Source organism: Chinchilla lanigera, unplaced genomic scaffold (assembly GCF_000276665.1).
Source record: "Chinchilla lanigera isolate Chin_1 unplaced genomic scaffold, ChiLan1.0 scaffold00073, whole genome shotgun sequence".
NCBI lineage: Eukaryota > Metazoa > Chordata > Mammalia > Rodentia > Chinchillidae > Chinchilla > Chinchilla lanigera.
This window is the reverse complement of record NW_004955474.1, coordinates 470,476-490,548: the sequence shown is the minus strand read 5'-3', so window position 1 is coordinate 490,548 and position 20,073 is coordinate 470,476. Positions and strand designations below refer to the sequence as shown.

Genomic DNA, 20,073 nt, shown 5'->3' with positions numbered 1-20,073 from the left:
TGTTTGTATTATTCTTATGCTATTTTGTAAATGGATGTCTGCTTGTTAATATGTTTTCCTTCGTTTATTTCTTAAAATAAAAGAAAATAAAAGAAATCGGGAAAAAATTCAACTTTGAAATTCTGTTTTAGGAAACAGTGAAGAGGCCTAGCGTATGACAAGTTGCTTTACAGGAAAACTTGAATAGAGTTGCGGATAACAGGACAGGCAGCCCCCTGAGGATTTCGGTGTTGAAAGTGCCGGCCAGGGGAGGGGAGTGGGGAAGGGGCTTCCCTAAGTGGGTGGCGGATGGGACAGGGTTTCTCTCATCACCTTCTGGAAGATGTGCAAATGCAATCTAGTACACAGCCGACACCAAAACCGCACAATCTCTGTTTTTAGAGAAACTGGAGAACACTTCCCAGTAACTCTAACACATGTAAGAGGCAGCAAATGCAGTAGGGAATAAACACCACAGAAGGATAAAGAGGGGAAAGAAACAGCGATGAGATGCTCAGCAGCCCCAGATCTCTCTGGATTCTCTTTGCCTCTCTAAAATCTTTATTAAAATGTATCTTGGCACTGACCATTATGACTCAGGCTGGATGGATCGAAGGCTTTGAATGCCCGGAGGTGAAGAGCTCACCTCGCAGTGTAAAAGACAAACCTTTTTTCACTGTAGTGGAAAGAGACAGATGGAGCCAGAAGAGCACCCTTGGCCCCAGAGCAGCTCAGAGTGTAGTGACAGAGCTCGTCCTAGAGGTGCCACCCAGCACCTCCTCCCTAACTCAGGACAGAAGCATGCTGCAAACAGCAGGCCCAAGAAAACCCACCTCATTCACTGGTGAGTAATAGGAAAAGGATTGGGTGAAACATCAATGCATGTCCCTATGCGAGGGCAAGCCCAGGGAATTTGCAAGGGTGATGAAACTATCCTGATTCTAGTGGTGAATCATGTGTCTTTACATACATTAATGGTACTGCACTCCCAATGAAGTGGATTTTATTATATGCAAATTTTACAATAAGAGGATATGTTTTTAAAATGGCAGAACCAAGGAAAAGACAAAGCAAGAGGCAAAAACAGTTTTGAAGAATTTAGCAACAGGGCTGTGGTGGAGCTCAGTGGTTGCCTATGATGTGCAAGGCCCGGGGCTTGATAGACAGAGATCTGAGATTCAGACAGACAAACAGACACACACACACACACACACACACACACACACACACAGAGCAACTTATCAATGAACCCAACAAAGATGCTGTCATGGGAAAGCTGAATATTGTGACCATTTTACCAAAATATTTTAAAATTAGAATTAATAGATTAAAAACAGAGTAAAAGACTTGAATCCATTAAAACTGATTTACAATGGCCAGTGCTGAGACACACTTGAGTAAAGATCCTGCATGTGAAAAGAATCTTCAGAGCGACCAGACACATTCAGATTTCTACATTCCCTTGCAAAAAAAAAAAAAAAAGATAGAGCAATACTACAAAAGGCTCTTGTAAAGAAACAGGAGCCAAGAATTTTATACACAATGCCTCCAGGATCAAGAGATGGGAGTCATGTTGAAAATGCAAGAACTCAGGAAACAGTAGTCCCGAAAGGGCCTTCCTGAGGAACCTGCTAGAACACGCACTTCAGTTCATCAGAGTGTGTCTGACAAAACTGACCAAAGCGCCATTGGAAAGATTTAGAAATATTTCAATATCCAACTAAGACTTCATAGAAGTACAAGGATTGGGGTGACAGACTGGGATTCTCATCCCTCCTAAACTTATGCTGAAAGGGAATCGCCATGGAGACACCATTAGGAGGCTCTGAAGAGGTTCTGGGACAGGAAGGTGCTGCCCTTGAGCGTGGGTGGAGGCTGTCGCGTGGGACAAGTTCAGCACCCTTAGTCTTCCTTTGCCTTCTTTTGCCTTCTGCCCTCTGCCACGGGCTGCTAGTGCACAGGGGCCTTCACCAGATGCCCGTGCCCTCCCCTAGGACGTCTAACTCCAAGTCTGCCAGGAAGTCAGTTCTCTTCAGTAGGAAGAACAGAACTAGTCTGTGGTATTTTCCTACAGGGGCACAAAGTAGACAAAGACACAGAAGATTCAAATGCTATGTGCTTTGACTGTGTAGAAAATATACAACAACCAAAATTAGAATTTAGAATGGGAAGGGGAAAGATGAGGAAGTTTGCTGATAATCTAATACATGATATTGGGAATTCATAAATATCATTTAAAAAGCTAACTACCCAGTAATTGAAATCTAAGAATATTTAAAAATGTATAGTATGTACTCTAAAAATTTTTTTATTGGTAAAAGAGAAAAATGGGGTCAGAAGAGAAAATGAAAACATTTTATGAATCCTTTGACTGATCAATACATAGCATATATAGAAATAGAGAATTCAGTGTACTATGACATTATAATTATTAAGCTGACCATAAACCTTCCTAAATATTAAACAGAAAAAAATATACATAAATAAATAAAAATAGCAAACAAAATAGAAAATAATGTGATAATTCCAATAGTATATACTATCATCACAATATATATAAAGTTTCCTAAGTTATCTATTCTTAAATTGATTCACAAAGCAAAACCTTATTGTACACTGTACCAATCCCATACTCTATACATGATATATAATATTATGACACACTCACGTGTTCTTTCTAAAATGAAAAACAAAAGTGTTGGAACAAAGGTTCTACAACAAAAGTATTCAGAGTTCAGAAATGTTCAAAAAGCAAAATATGGGCAAATCCTGTAGGAAAATGTCTCATATGACAGCCGATGCTCTCCCTATCATGTGAGGGAAAAGTGCACAGAAGTAGGACAAAGGTGTGCATGTTAAAAAGCAAAGAGGCTTTTCAGATTTCATTTACTCTTTCAGTTTCTTATACTAAGGAGACAACCCTTTGTTTACACACGTGAGTCTGATTTATTCACTGATGAGTATGGTCTCTGGTTGCATCTATTTACCTATAAAAGTCTCAAATTTATCCTTCTTTATAGCTGGGTAATACTCCATTGTATAAAAGTACCACATCTTTTTTATCCATTCCTCAGTGGATGGGCATTTGGGTTGTTTCCACGATTTAGCTATGAGAAATTGTGCTGCTAGAAACATGGGTGCACATACATTGCTGTAGTATGATGTTTTCAATTCTTCTGGAAAAATACCCAGGAAAGAAACTGCTACAAAGGAAAGAACGACTGGGACAACGGAAAGGAGAAAAGAAAGAAAGAAGAAAGGGAAAAATACACACATACACACACACCATAGCTAAGATAACTGTACTACTAATTTCTATTGGTTTACTGAAAGGAACAGCTAATGCTTAATTTCTTTTTATCAATCTTGCATCCCTATAGCTGGTAATCTGAACAACTACTTTTAAGATAACAATATGCAGTATAACAATCATTGTTGATTTCCTATCAGCTTGTTTGGAAATTCTGTATTGTTTTTAATGTTATTTTTAAAATTTTTATTCTTGTAAAAAAAAGCAAAGAAGCAATTCACGTGGAGATGTGGCAATGGAAAATACATGGAACCAATAAAAGAGAAATGGAATTGCTTGTATAGAAATTGCAGAGGATATAAGTAAAAATATATTACACTTGTTGAAGTTAATTCATCTTTTAAAACTCAGGACAGATCAAGAAAACAGAAAATGTAAACATGAGTATATCTGATACTAAGATATCAAACTCAGAAAACAGATAATGTATTTTCTTTTTATGTGCTCAAATAATTTTTTTAATTGGTATGGTTTTGGTTAAAATTTTTAAAATGAATACCAAAATTTAGATTGTCAGATAAGCTATAAATAAATCAGTAAAGTTAAATTCTTGATAAGATTAGAAATTAAAAAGTTTTGTTGGAAGTTAAAAAAAATTCTTTTTCAAAAAATTCTTGGTTTAAAAAGGAAACAAAACAGCACGGCAGGGTTTTTAGAAACATTTATAATGAAAGCACCTCCTATTAGAGCCTATAAAATAAATACAAACTGATTCTTAAAGGAAAATTCATAGGCTGAAATTATTACATCAGTGAGACAGAAATAAGAAAATAATCATTTAACTTCAAAAGTGCATAAAGAAAGATAAAATAGAAAAAGGTCAGTGAACACAAAAGTTAAATGTGTCTGATGAATTAACCTAAAAATATATTATTAAAACCTTACGAGAATGCAGCGAATTTTCCAAGTGAAAACTGAGTAGGTAGAAGTAAAGAGATTTTGAATATCATGTGAGAAGATATATTAGAAGGAAAGGCCTTGCTGTAAGAGCCATACGAAAGATAAAATACTTAGAAATAAGCTTAAGGAGAAATGGGCAAAATGTATGCGGAACAAGAAAATCTCTAAGCCAGCAGGAAAAGACAGAAGCAGGACTGAGGATGTAAAGCAGTAGGCCGTGCTCTTGGACAGAAGCATTCAATACCGTAACACTGGCAGTTCTTCCCGTGTTCACTACAGATATAATGCAATTCTGAAACAGTACTTCTGCCTTTTAGAGGAAGTACATCATCTGGCACTGATGTTAAAATAGAAAAAAACGAAAGGGTGACTAAGAAAACTGCAAAGGAAGAACAATAGGGAGGAACTAGTAGTAGGTGGGGGCGGCCCTCCTTTCTGTCAATGGTACCGACATCCACCCGGTCACTTGGAACAAAAGCCTCAGTGATTGATTTTCTTTTTTCTACTCACTGTAAAACATTTGCGTTACATCCCAAAGCATCAACATTATGAAGCACCCTGCCATTTCTTGGTTCTCTTCTGCTCACAGGACTCCCTTGTACCTCAGCAACTGCACAAATGTTCTCTGGTTCCAAACAGGAGCCTCTCCAATGGGTGTGCACTTGCATGTTCTCTCTCTCTCTTTCCTCTCTCTCTCTCTCTATCAAAACCAACACAAAGCCAAGACCTCTCACTTTCCATCAGTGTTATTTTCAGAAAAGAACTGAAAGATACAGCATATCTTTATATGCAGTGATTATGTACATACATATAATTAACAATCTGTAAAGTTTCCGGCAAAAGAAAAATGAATTTCAATCTGCATGGCGACATCATTTTATGTATCATTGGCTTACTTGAGATTCTTATATGAGTCTGGCGGGCAGTTTCCAGGGAAACCTCAAAGCCAACAATCACATTTAGACTCATTTCCGTAGAGCTTACGAGCCCAGTGATAACCAGGCCAGGGAGAGGCTTTCAGCCTGCTCTTTAGAGATCCAATGATGCTTCAAGAGACAGAAACAAAGGAGTCAGAAACAAATGTGTTCCAGGGACGCCTCAGACTCTTCTGCCTCTCACCTTGCTGGTGATGCCTCAGTACCCGCTGCTGGCCCTACAGCTGGCTTTCCTGGAAAGAGAGTCTTATTTAACCCGTCTTCCTCGGCACTGCAAACTGTCTTGTGAACTTCCTCCAGTGAAACCTCTGGCCTGATCCGCTAGGCCTTCCCACCTCCTCAGAGTCTCCCAGGGACAGGCCCGCAAGCTGCAGCAGCTGCTCCAGGGAAAGGTACGAATCCCTGGCCCCCGAAAGGACTTTCCCACGGTTGGCTTGACCCCACAGAGCACAGCCGATAGCCTACACTTTTAAGAGCACAGAGAGCCAGACTTTTTTTAAAAATTATAAGCAGAGTTTGAATCGAGTTTTCTATGCCCTGTGCTTTTCATGCTTGCCAGACACAGAAAGAATAAAAGACTCAGAGCTTATCTCCTGGCATCTTAGAATTTTTTAAGAATTCAATAATTAACTACTGGGAAAGTTGTGTTTGTGACTGTGCAAAGTCCACAGTCAAGCAGGAACTGTCCACCGGAGGCACTGAGCAGTTTTCCAGGTAAAATAACACACTGGAGAAGGTGGTAGCACCGAAGCAACACAGAATGCCGAGCTGAGGAAACAGCTGCTGTTGCATCTGCTGTAGTTTGAACCTGACGTGTCCCCTAAAGGTCCATGCGGCAGAGCTCGCTCCCCAGGCAGCCACTGCCGGGAGGAGGCAGAGCCTTCAGGAGGTGGGGCCGAGGGCAGGCTTGCAGGTGTTGGGGGGCCTGCCCTTGAGGGGACCATGGGGCTCTAGTCTCGTCTTCGGCCTCTTGAACGTAAAGTGAGCAGTTCTGTCTTCCCACCTGCTCTGCCATGATGGGTCCAGCTGGCCATGGATGAAACCTCTAAACGGTGTGCCAAGATAAACCTTTCTCTCTGTGAGCAGATCAGCTCAGCTGTTTGTTACAGTAACGGACAGCTGTCTGCCGACCATCCTAGTGAGCAGCCCCCAGGATTACTCGCTCTTCGGTGCATCTGAGGCGTCTCTCCCATGCCGTGTCTGACCCATGATTGAGCAGAGTAAAATGTGCCTGTGCTGTCACCACTGTTGTCAGCACACCCTGGTCCAGGCCCTGCCACCTCTCAGGTGGGACACGACCCTGCTCTGAGCTGGCTTTCGGAACACTCATCTTCCCGCAGACGGCCGGACTTCCGGAAGCCACTCTCGACAGCCAGTAAATGAACGGCTCGGCACCACGCTCCGGTAGGACCTGCAGGACCTTCAACCCTACCCGTGCTGCAAAACCTCCACAACCACTTCTGTGTAGTTTCTTAGCTTTTAGGTGCTCTAACTGTGACAGCGTCTGCCACTGTCATGAACCTAACTGTAACTACTTGGCTTGTAACCAGCATTATAACCAATTCCATATTTATCCAATATTTAACAAGCTCTTTAAGTGAGACTGTTCCATTACACACAGCAGAAATACTTCTTAAAGTAGTATGTCTACAATTCTCTCCTCAGAGGTCATTGCTACTATAAATTTGTGTTTATCTTTCCCATGTTTACTTTGACATTTTTACTATGTATGTACCTATAAGTAAGGCACAGATAATAAAATATAATGTTTATTACATATGATTAGCTAGTCTATAATTGTATTTAAAAAAGCTAAAATAGAGCTTGCTTTGGCATCATATATACTAAAAAGGCTAAAATAATTCTCTATGGTACTTTATAGACAAAGTATTTAAAATTGAAATTTAACGGGAGGTTAGCATATAATATACACACGCCTATAAGAAAAAATTCATTGTGAAGTACTGGCTGGAATACAGCAACCTCACATTTTTATCAAATTCTATGTAAGCTTTTCTAAATTTTGAGGTTAGTCCAATTCTTATCAAAAAATCTAGCTATGGTCCCCAAAAGCCAGCCCAAACCCAGTAGAAAACAAAACTGCAAATAAAGTAAAAAAAAAATTATTCCGCTCAAATCACATTACCTTCAAACCACATTACCCCACCCCTGATGGTACAGCTATTAACTGAACCACAGTAACTGAAATGACGCAACAGCTACAGCTACCCCCACAGACTGAACTCGCTGTGGGTCTGACCCTGTCATGACTGTTTTCCATTTGTACCTCACTTAACCTTCACAATATCCAAGTAAAGGAGATGTTAATATTATTCCCATCTTGCAGATGAGGAAAGTAGAGGTCTACACAGATTAGATGACCTGTCCAAAATTAAGGGCACAGCACGGCAGAGCCTGAGTCCAGGCCTGTCCTCCTGATACAGAATCAGCCCTATCTTCCTGTGCTGGGGTCTGCACTTCCGGTGTGGCCTTGGGAACAGTCTCTAAAGCTCATTTCCCTTAGCTGCAAAGTGAGAATGATGTTAATAGTTCATGAGAAAGTATTGAGCAAAACATGGAGCTATATAATGCTGTCTATTATTTTGAGATTAAAAAAAAATGCTGAATAAAGAACAACCTATTTATCAGCTCTTGGTCAAAATTTTCTAAGAAAATTTTACCAGGTAAACACCTGTGATTATTTTACCTTGCTTAACACACAAACCATGACGCAAAGATAAATACAAACCAGTATTGTTACGACCCTCCAAGACATCAGTAAGCAGGAAGAGAGTAATCTAAAGGGAACACTGAAACAGAATGAAGCTTTGGAGATGGATGTGAGGGAGCTTATCATAGCACCGGAGCTGCCTCGGAACTGAGCACTTAGCAAGCTGCCTGGACTTCCTGTCAGGCCCGAGTTTACTATGATCTTCCCGCACATGTTGGCTTCCGGCAATATTTAAAGCCACAGGCACAGAAAGGGAAAATAATTCACCAAGGTGATGCCTATACATGGTGTGTGTGTGTGTGTGTGTTGTACACAAGCAAGTGCATGTCTATCACTCTGATTTAATATCAGAAAGTAAAAAAGTATCTCCTCTCTTTTTTGGAACTGAAGAAAGCAATGAAGTACTTGTTATATGAAAGATGAGTATAGAAGGACATATATAGAAGGACAGATGGGATAATTATAATGTTGATGTCTAATGGTTTATTGAAAGGAACAGTTAATACTTAAATTTTTTTGAACAACTTTGCATGCTTATGTCTGGTTATCTGAACAACTGATCTGAAGGCAACAATATGTAACATAACAACCATTGGTGAATTCCTACCATCTTATCTAGCGAAGCTCTGTATTATTTCTAATTTTTTTTTCTATTATTTTTATTTATTTATTTATTTATTTATTTATTTATTTATTTATTTATTTGCTTTTGTTTTTTGGTACCGGGAATCAAACTCAGGACCTTGCACTTGCCAGACAGGCACTTATGCCACTGAGCTGTATCCCCGGCTCAATTTTTTATTCTTTTTAATGGTTTGCTCCATCTTGCATTCTTACATCTGGCAATCTGAGCAATTTCGTTAAAGATAACAATATGTAATATAACAACCACTATTAATTACTATCATTCTGTTTTGAAACTCTGTACCAATTTTATTGTTTTTGCTTTGTTTTGTTTTTGTCTATATTGTTGTTGTTTTTTTTTATTCTCTTTAAAATGAAAAGGCACCCCCCCAAAAAAGATTAAAAATAGCAGTAAAGGAAGCAATAGAAGTCTCTAACACACACACAGACCAGTAACTACTGCTCATAAAAACATGAACCTCATCTTTTTGCCCTGTCGGGACAAGAGGCAAAATCTAGCAGTTGGCGATGAGCTGAGTGACCTCATATTCTCTCCCTACTGCACTGGCCAAGGTGACCATGACTAACACCCCATGGTCCCTCTGCTGGATCTCCTCCCAGCCACCCCCTGGGCCTGCCCCAGGGCACTGTCTGCCTCCAGCTAAGAGGCAGCTGGGATGGTGGTGAGATGGCACGCTCCCCCGAGGAGAACCAGCCACATGCTCGCAAACACTGGCGAGTCTCCAGGCTTTTTCAGTGACTGCTCCCTGAAGCTCAGTGACTACTTGCCTAAGCTAGATGAGCGCTTACCCAGCCTAGGCCCCAACCTTCTGTCTGTAAGGTGAACTAACTTGCTGTCCTGTGAAACACCAGGACCTTGTCACTTCAGGAATTTCACATTATTTTCCCAAGATTTTGAGAACTTTCTGAAGTGTGATTTGTATGTATCTAAACTTTTTATGACATCTCACCTTTCTTTATGTCTACATTATTAATGATTTAAAGAAATATAGCTGACCAAAAGAAATAATAGGAACAAAGGGGCCAAATATTTTCATCAGCTCCTTTATTCACGTCTTAGACATTCACACTATTAGATGAAGAATGAAGAAAACTAACTGCATAAACCCAAAATTATGCACACTGACATCATCAAGAACTCTTACGAGGTGCCCTGAGAAGGAAGGAAGTCACAGGACTGCGTCAGTCCGGGGTCCTACCCACCTCCCGGTCGCTCGTGGTCTCCATCTGTGTGCAGGAGCATGGCGATAGGCAGGCCCACGTGCTTGGATCTTCCCACCACAACCACATTTTTCCCAAAGGTGTCGATTCCTTAAAATACAGAGTTCGATTTAAATGCAGGATCAACAGCAAGAAGCATACACCTGAGCAGTCAAATGAAGACTTGTTTAGAAAACGCTAATTAAATCTGAATTGTGTGGCTTGTCTCTTCTATGCCTGTATTCAATTATTTATGTGTATTTCCTCTTATGCTTCTTGGATTTGTCCCTTACTTCCTCTCTGATTATATACCATTTAAAAGCTACAAACATAGCCGGGTGTGATGGCCCATGCCTGTAATCCCAGCATTCGGGAGGCTGAGGCAGGAGGATTATTGCGAGTTTGAGACCAGCCTGGGCTACAAAGTGAGCTCAAGGCCAGCCTGAACTGCATAGTGAGATCCTGTCTCAAAAAGACAAATAAATAAATAAATAAATAAAACTACAAATACCTTCAAGTCACCATTAAATTGCTTTTAAACATTGTAATCCACATGAAGAAATAGAAGTGCTGTGCCTTACTATATACTAACTACTAATTATAAAATATGCCAAGTAATAATATTAGGCTTAACAGGCAATCCAACACGGAGCAAAGGTAGGCTCAAATAAAGTAGAAGAAGGGCATTTTTCACAAGGCTCATGTGCTTTACTCCATAAGAAAGAAGTGCTCAACTTAGAGCTTTAGAAAGCTGCAAAAGGTAAAGCTTGCAGATTTAAAATACTCCACCTCTTTTGGGCTCAGTCCTTCATAAGTAGAAGAAGTTAGAACTAAAGTTTTCCAAGTTCTAATACCATACATCTATGATCCTCGGATCTGCTTTCTCTTGGAAATTTGTCATCAGTTAGAAAACAGCAGATCAGAGAGGCCAAGATGCTATGAGAAACGGCAGGGAGAGTGGTGGGTACCGGAGTCCCTACCTCCAGGCAGGCGGTATTGTCGGCGACTGGGCCTGCTTCACAGAGCACTGACCACCTCTGGGCACCTGAGAATGATCCAGCGTGACTGTGTGGGCATAACTCAAGAGGAATGCTTTTGACAGGAACCTGGGGCAACAGAGGTGGTTCCTGGATGATCAGCACGTTATTGTAGTAAGGAGAAATGTAATATGCACCCATTTTGGAAAGTGTTCATCAAAATGCATGAAATTACGGAGTCGTAAATCTTACCTGGAAAAATTCACCCCTTACAACTTGCAACTGCAGTTACCTGAACCCTGGCACATGTTCTTGACTTTACTCCATTTTGGATTCCGTTTTGATTTCTATAGCTTCATACCTGCCTACAGGCCGAGGCTTTATGGGTTATCATGTTCTGCCGTTCTACAGGCCTGAGGTAGCTCCATCCGAGCAATGGACAAATGCTCAGTCAAGCCTCTGCCACCTATGTCCTGCAGACCCCAGGTTACCCACCTGTCCTCCTGATGATCTCCCAGACAGCACCAGCAGTGGCAGGGATGAAGGAACGCTGGTCCAGGCACAGTCTCCCCACATTAACAACATGAAAACCGTCCACGTCTTTTTCTGGGGCAATTCCATTGCATATGGTTCTCTCCTCCACGTGGTCTGAGAAGGAAATAAAAATGGTCTCCCTTAAATCTCTGTGATGCGGAAACCTGGAATACGAAACACCGGATCTGCAGTCAGGTCATGTAGGATTCAGCTCCAGGAAGATGCGCAATCATCACTCCCTTCTGGCCACCAAAACGGTGAGCCAGGTGCTTGTGCCTGGCACTGGGATTCACTGCTGCTGGAGCTTGTGTTTCTGTGGGGCCTGGGGGAGCTGGGCTGGAGAAGGGCCCGGAAATAAGACAGCTCAGGAAGAGCTGAGAGAAGCGGGCCTGATGTCTCTGCCTCTACAGGTTTGCATATTTAGAGGGGGTAAGTCCTACGTGTATGATTCTACAAGAATAATAAAGCAGTGAAAAAGCAAACTGAACATCTGAACAGTCACTGAAACATTCTTTAAACAGTGTTTTTCCACTACAAGAAATTTCCGCTAGTAGGCTGTTAAGAACTTTGAGCACTGCACATTCAAGGGCTTCTCTCGGGTTAAAAACAGTTGTAACATCATTAGCTTCTAGCCTTGTCTTAAATTATATCACATAATAAACATGTAAATATCACATACATGCATGTGTGTGCATACACACACACACACACACACACACATCCTTATGCTGGGGCATAGCACAATGAAATCCAAAATATCACCATATGAGAGGAAAAGAACAAAACCTGAATGAGGGAAATAAACAAGATAGGGGATGCTAACTATCTCATTTTTACAAGTATAGAAACACAAAGTATAAAATATAATGGGTTCTTTCTGTTCTACACGAAGTAGCTTAGGTTACCATTAAGCCAATAACTAAGCCATGTGCCCAAAATATTAAAATAAAATGTATTTGGTATATAAATCCACTGTACAATGGTTGCTGCTTAGATATAACTTTTTAAAACTTTATAAAAGCACAAGTTAGAACTGTTCATAAATATCTATGTCTTCAAGCAGGGTGGCATGCCCTATAATCCCAGCACTGACAGAGGCTGAGGCTGAGGCAGGAGGATCATGGGTTCGAAACTAGCCTGAGCAATTCTGCAACTTAGCAAGACCTGTCTCAAAATAAAAAGTAAAAAAAAAAACAAAAAAAAACAATAAACAAGCCCTCCCATTTATGAGCTATGTCTTCTGTCTTTGTATTCTAAAGATGACTACTCTCCCCTTACTCTATTTTATTTATTTATTTAGTTTTTTGCGGTACCAGGGATCGAACTCACAACCTTGCGCTTGCCAGGCAGGCGCTTATGCCACTGAACTATACGCCCAGCCCTTTTTTTTTTCTTATTTCTTTTTTCTGGTACCGGGAATTGAACTCATGACCTCACGCTTGCCAGGCAGGCGCTGTGCCACTGAGCTAAATCCCCAATCCCTCCCTTACTCTAAATAGATCCAATTGACCATCACCTCACCAGTCCTTTAAGTATATAAAAGAGTCACCTGAATAATTTTCAAGTAAAAACTGGGTCTTTGAAATATCCCTCCACTCAATAGTTTTTCTTTTTCAAAGACAGAATATTCTACAAGAGTAAAACCTCACCTGTTTTCCCTAAAGCCTAAAGAACATTACACAAACTTTTAAAAAATTACATGTTCAACTGCTTTGAAGATAACAATATGCAATGTATTAACCATTGCTAATCTCCTATTATCTTGTTTTGAAATTATGTATTATTGGTTTTTTTCTCTTTAAAATAAAAGAAATTACATGTTTAATTTACTTTTTAAATAAAAAGTGATGATTTTAACAACCTGGATGATGACTATGAAAGAAACACCAAATGTGATGATGGTGGTGGTGAGTCATGTTTTAGTAACCTACCACTCAGGACATGGATGTCTTTCACAACAAAAGCAAAAGCTTTGTAAACGCAAAGAACAATTAGTAAAGGACAATTATATCTGAAGATTCCTTTTTAGTGAGGGCTCAGATTAGCTGATTGATAAGAGCAAAATCCACTAATATATATATGGGCTGAGACACTGACTAAGGAATTTTAAAAGGACTTTGGTAGATTTTAAGAGCCATCTTATCAGTGAGCTCCAGTTACCCTGAATTCTACCTTCTCCTGGTCTTTGCTGTCCCCTTCACTGAAGGTCATGCTGAAGCTGTAACAAATAACTCATTTCACACATCAGGTGAAATACGTGAAATGGAAGCGTCTGAAAAAGCTCCTGGAAAATTGGTAGTCAGAAGTAGACATGTGATTCTAGACCTGTCCTCTTGTATACTGTGCTTCTTTTTCTTTCTTTTGTCAGTGTCTTCTCCTTCCCTTCTCTTTTTCCTCCTCTTCCTCCTCCTCCTCGTTTTTTGTTTTCTGTTTGGCTGGGGTCAGTGTTGGAGATGGAACCCAGACCTCAGTATACTGAGCACATGCTGTATCACTTATCTGCTTAAACAACTTCAGCTCAAACCATAACCTAGATTACTGTTTCAGGACAATTTTGTCTCAAGATGCTTAATCATTGGTAGTTAAAAAAGACGTGCGGACATACACAAAGTGTACAGAGAGGCTTCAGAAATGCTGCTATTACTTAGCCAAAAAGTATGAGTAAATGAAAAATGTCAAGTTCATACAAATCAGGAGGTATATAATTCAAGCTCTATTACCTCAGGAGTAGATTAAATTTCACATGCATCCTTTTCCAGAAAAGTTCTACCTTTTAGTATACAATGTAGAGTACATAGCAATAATTTTAATTAGCATACTTTAATTTGAATAATGGCTTACAATGGTCTTCGTAGTTACTAGGGCCAAGTATAGCAAAGGTATCGTCTTTATTTTGAAAATGAAGCTCAGAGTTTGAGCCTCAGCCAATACGAACTTACTATTGCAGTAACAGGGGAGCTTCAGAATTCAAATCCATATTGGCTTGCTCTAAAACCATTTTTTCTTCTGCATCACACGGAGACCATAATACACACCAAGCATTTTAACCATTCAAAAAGTAAAATTAGAGAAGCCTCCCCTTTCCCCAATCCTAGTGAGATATGTGATCACCCTAAACTATCCCAAGAAATGCAGTTTCTTCTAAGCCTTCAAATACAACTATTCCTGGAGTAAATGATACATATCTAAGCATGTATGAAACAATAGTCAGAACTAATGAAGTTAAGTTAGCAAGATCACAGATCACTGTACATCTACATACAAGCAGAAACTACCAGAGGATGACAATTTAAAAATACTATTTACCATACCTTACTAATAAAACATTCAGAATAAATTTTAAAACTCAAGGGTGACTTCTATAAGAACTGTTGAGCATTGATTCAAATAAATGTGAGATATACTGTGTTCATGAGTTGGAAGACTCATTAATATCGTCAATTATCCCAAACTGTCCACACATTACTGCCTTGGTGTGTTAGGCAAAATATGTCCCTGTAGCTCTGTGGGCTGGGTACAAGCTTTACTACATGGGATTCTGGGGTATAGTCAAAGTCTAAACTATAGCATGTGGCAATTTTTTTTAAAGAAAATAGTACAAAAAAAGAAACAATAGCAAAATACAAACAGAAGAAAGCAAGGACATTAAAAACGATATGGGGTTTCAAACCAAATGATAGGGATTAACAGTGGTTGTTATATCACATATTGTTATCTTCAAAGAAGTTGCTCAGATTACCAGACGTAAGAATAGAAGATTGATCAAAACATTAAAGGGAATAAGAAAATAATAATTTAAAAGAACATCAGAGACAATACATAGCTTCACCAGACAGGATTGTAGGAATTCACCAACGGTTGTTATACTGCATATTGCCCTCTTCACATAAGTTGTTCAGATTACCAGATATAGGCACACAAAATTGGTCAAAATATAAAAATATAAAGAAAACCTTTTAATCATTAACTGTTCCCCTCAATAAACCATCAGACATCAGCAGTAAGCATGTGGCAATTTGCTGGGAAAGGAAAGCCTTTTCAACAAATAGTACTCTAAATGCTAGGCAGCCATAGGTGGTAGGAGTTCTAGCCATGATTCCAGCGTCACACTACACAGAAAAAGTAGTAAGAAAGCAATTATTAACTTCATAAAGGCTAAAACTATATAGTTACTGAGTGAAAACTTTAAAGAATATCTTTGTGGACTGCTTATGTTTTTAGAATATAAAACACAAAGGAAAAAATTAATTCAACTTCAGAAAAGTCAAAATGTTAGGCCCATCAAATGATGCTGCTAAGATACTGGGAGAAAATATTTGTTAAACATACATCTGACACAGGAATAGTATTGAAATATATAAAGAACACATACAATTTAATCATTAAAAGATGAATAACTTTTCTAAATAAGCTGCATACTTAAAAAGGAAAGAAAGATATTCTGATGGACAATATGAATGTGAAAAAACAAGATTACTGGTTACCATAGTGTGAGGATGACAGGTAAGGACAGGGGCTGACTGGGAAGTGTATGAAGAAATTCCCTCCACTGAGGAAAATATTCTGTATTTTGATAGGGCTTTAAGTTACATAAAAATTTGCATTTTCCAAAAATGCAAATGGAATAGTACATTTAAAATGTATGTATTCCAATTTTCACATAAAAGACTGAATTTGTTAATGATATACACCCTGAAGTTCCAGGAGAACAATATGTGCTCCTGACTTTAAGTGCTCTAAAAATAGGATGGACTGATAGATGAACAGATGGACACTTGTATGACAAAGGAAACACAGCAAAAGGTTAAGAATGACAGAATCCGGGCTGATGGCATGTGAGGGCTCATGACATCATTCTTTAAATTTTTCTGTATGTCTGATTGTTTCATAATAAACTTTTTTGTTAGGGGACAAAAATAGAAACTGTTTTCCAACATCCTGATCTCATGCTCTACTTTTTTTCCCCCACAGCTAGCAGCTTCCAAAAATATAGTTGCTTCTTTATTATGTTTATTTTTTATTTTCCCTGATATTCTACAAAGACAGAAATTTTTGTCTTGTTTTCTTCAGTGATGCATTCCACAGCCAAATAATAGTGCCTGGAAAATAGGAGACACTCAGTAAATACCTACTCAATAAATAGCTACTGACTACTATTACCTTTAGCTTACGGATGAAGCAGCTAAGGTAAAGTTAGTGGACAACTGGGAACAATTAGAATTGGTTATTAGAAGGAAAAAATGTCCAACCCTTCTATATCCTCTGATACTCTTCCTTTAAAAACATAAAGAACAAAAGTATGTTTCACTAAAATCTTTGTTAATGTCTTTGCATCTGTATTTTGTATGCCTGATACTATTATATCCTCCAATATAACTTTAGGGTAAAAGATTCATATTTCTTTATTTTTTCATTTATTTCTTCCTTTCAGGACCTGAAAAATAAAACATTCCAGGCAAAGCTTTATGCTCCTAGGTTAAAGTCCACACTCGCAGTGGGATTGTAAGGCCTTTAGAAATTCAGTCATTTATTCACCTAGCAAGTGTTTTCATGGGGGAAGGGGGCGTAGGATATATAAGTGAGCTCAAAGACAGATCTCTTGCCCTCCAGAATTAGCATGCTGACGGAATAATGTCTGCCTGATCAAACCATTTAGCTATAGTTTGTCTTTTTTTTTTTTTTTTGGTACCGGGAATCAAACTCAGGACCTTGTGCTTGGCAGGCAGGTGCTGTGTTCCTAAGCTATATTCCTGGCCCTAGTTATAGTTTCCTGAAGGACTCAATTACATACTTTTTGAAGGCATGTTTAGTGCTTTCAAGCCCATAAATGCTCTCTGGGTTCTAGAACAAGTTTCAAGACAGAAAACACTTCCCAGGCACCTTGCACTTGTCCAGCAACATCCTTGGGCTGTTTCACCATCAGAGGTGAGAGGATAGGAAAGGAATGAGTGTCTCCACCGCCTCTTGGGGTACTCCACCCGCAATCTGACAATGCCTGTCACTTAGAGGTGGACAGGGAGTGCTCTCTAGGCCAGAGGGCCGGGGCTGGCTCCCCACCCGGCCTCAGCCGCCTTCTCTACAGCCCGGAAACCTCCAAGGAGGTCCCCAGACAAGCTGACTCTCAGGCTGAGGCAAACACACACACCCTGAAAAGGCTGCTCACCTTTGCCCTGGATGACTCTCGAATGAGCTGAAAAGTACAGGGAGAGCCTGAAAGTGCCCGTCCTTCTGGAGCAGTGTTGAAAACACCTGGGTTTATGAACTCCTCGGTTTCCTGGGCCCTGGACACAGTAACTTCTATCGAATACACAGTACTGCCGTCAAAACAGCCCATGCTCCACAGAGAAGATGCAGGCAAGGGAGCAGGGCTGACCCAATGGAGCATCTATTAAACCTACCAGGGAGAAGATAAAGTGCTGCACTATGGATGCCTAAGCATCCAGACTTCCCAAGGACAGCAACTTAGTCCCAGATTACTTTCTAACTGTCCCTTTCTCCTGGTGCCTCACACAGCCATAGACAGACTGAATTCCTGGAAAATATTTGACCTATTAACTGAATAGAAAGAGTCAGACAGCTGTCATATAAATAGGCCTTTCAAAGACTTTCTTTTTTTGGTTTTTCTCCGGTACCGGGAACCGAACTCATGATCTTGCGCTTGCCAGGCAGGTGCTTTGCCGCTGAGCTAAATCCCCAGCCCCTTCAAAGACTTTCTACAGAGAAATAGCCAGTATTCAAAGGGTCTTCTGATTTTGGTAAATCCTTTGTTAGCTTTTCAAGCTGAACACAAATGAAAACAGGATAAAAAGTTGCCTAGAATCCACATTTCTAAAGACTAAAGAATCTGTATTTGTAAAGTAGATAAAAGACCTGCGGGGAAGACTTTGTTTCTATGGAATATGTAAAAAATGCCAAGAAGCATTTGAAACAAAATCTTCTATTTGAAATCTGATCAATTTTCTTTGAATGAAGCTCAAATGTACAAAATAGATGAATTATAATTCCTGCTTCATGTCACAACTGGTCCCAATATTGGTCCCAACATGGTATAATTTTAGTTATTTTTCATAATAAATTAGGCCTAATAATAGCCTCCTTTCTACTTTCATGCCATTTTTTAAGATACCATATGCTAGGAAAAACACACAATACTTGTCTCTCTGAGTCTGCTTATTTCACATAAGAAGTTACAGGGGCCCATCTTCCTGAAACTGGCTTAATTTCATTCTTCTTTATGGCTGAATACTATTCCACTGCATATGTACCTATGTATATATGTAATCACAATATCTTTAGACAGAAATAGAGGGCTGAAAGAGAGGGCAGTAAGGTAGAAGGAAAGGTAATAGGGAAGGGAAACAGTTACTAACTATATTTAGTTAATAATGAAGAGATCATAATGTTGATATGAGTCTACCGAGGTGAAAAGGTGTCCACTATACTCCGCTAAGTGAAGCAGCTGGTGACAGAACAGTATATATGGCCTTGCCTATTTTGTATTTTCAAAATGCACTAATTTGAGAGGAAAAGGCACTGTAGCAATCAGCAGCACAGTGCAGCCTCCTGGGGCTGGTAATCAGAACGCCTGGAAAACAGCACCTTGGCGAAGAGAAATAAAGAAGTAAATCTCTGGGAACTGGAGAGCGCTGCCAGGAAAATGAGAAGGTTCAGAGAAGCAGCAGAAATGGAGCACAATGCAGAGAAAAGACAAAGCAGTCCGGAAAGCTGAGCCCAGCTCCTGGAGAGGGAGGCCTGCCTCCCCGACCCAGGTAAGCTCGGAGAAGGCCAGCAGCCCCGGGGAGCCACAAGGGACCACGCCAGCGGTGCTGCCCCAGGGAAGCCCGTGGCTACTGTGCTCTGACAGGAATTCCTTCCACATGGCAGACTAAGCTGGAGAGGAAATCCAGACCAGCGCCTGCTGTATTTGAAAGGGTTTAACCAGAAGCCATTTTGGGAATAGGTTAATTGTTTACGACACAGCCACAGAGCAACGACAGAACAACTTCACCTCAAGGCTTGCAGCGGTACTCTACCACAGTAACTAGGTGGGAGTTGACCCAGAGTGGGTACACGCTAAATACAGGCCCCTCAGAAGTTTAAGCTTAGGCCAGGAAGGATGCAGAGGCCCTACTCTCAGCAGCGGGAAGCTAGGCTGGTCATGCATGGCTTTCAGAGGTGGCTGGGTCTGAACGCTGTCATTAAGGTGAAAGGTGGCATTAAGCCCAGCAGTCTGCTTGAACACCTTCTCTGCTGCCTATGTCCAACACTGAGCTCAGGGACTTTTTTGTTCCCGTTGGGCAGGGTTGCGCCCGGTTTAGACTGGTGACACAGCCTGGGGTGAATGGACAGAGGGACCTCTGGAGTGAGGGGGCACCTCACAAACCCACAGGCTGTGAAGCTAGGAGGACAAAGCCATGGCTTGGGGGGGTGTCTTCCCATTCTAATTATTGTGCTTCAGAAATGAATGAGCTGGAGACTTCTCAGGAAGCAGCACACTCACAGGGTAGGTGGGCGCCCGACTGGGAGGAAGGTGCAGACATTGCTTCTCCTGGCAAAGCTCCACCACTCGTCACCTCTGTGGACTCGTATGACTACAAGGTCACCCGGTTTCCTTAACTATAGCAGGGGATCACAGTGATTTGTCTACCCTTGACTGAGGAAACAGTCCTCCTCTACTGGGGGATGGTCATCGTCTTTGACTGAGGGCGCAGCTTCAGGAGGGACACACGTGGAGCGTTGAGGGAGGAAAAAGACACCTGCCTAGCCAGCCAGATCAGCCAAATCAGCCCCCCCCATTAGAGGAGCGACAGATGTCATAGCCAGATCACCCCCACATCTTTTTTAACTATAAATCACAGACAA

General features: G+C 40.5%; 1 protein-coding gene across 4 annotated transcripts in view; it reads right to left on the bottom strand.

The window, feature by feature from the left end:
- Mthfd2l (methylenetetrahydrofolate dehydrogenase (NADP+ dependent) 2-like) overlaps positions 1-20,073 on the bottom strand; it is a 107,984-nt gene that overhangs the window by 68,111 nt on the left and 19,800 nt on the right. For all 4 annotated transcript variants that reach the window (XM_005401304.2, XM_013502763.1, XM_013502764.1 and 1 more), the window contains 2 exons: positions 11,173-11,325; positions 9,704-9,811 (listed from right to left, as the gene is read on the bottom strand). In XM_005401304.2, the coding sequence (XP_005401361.1) occupies positions 9,704-9,811; positions 11,173-11,325 (261 nt within the window). The remainder of the gene's footprint in view (positions 1-9,703; positions 9,812-11,172; positions 11,326-20,073) is intronic.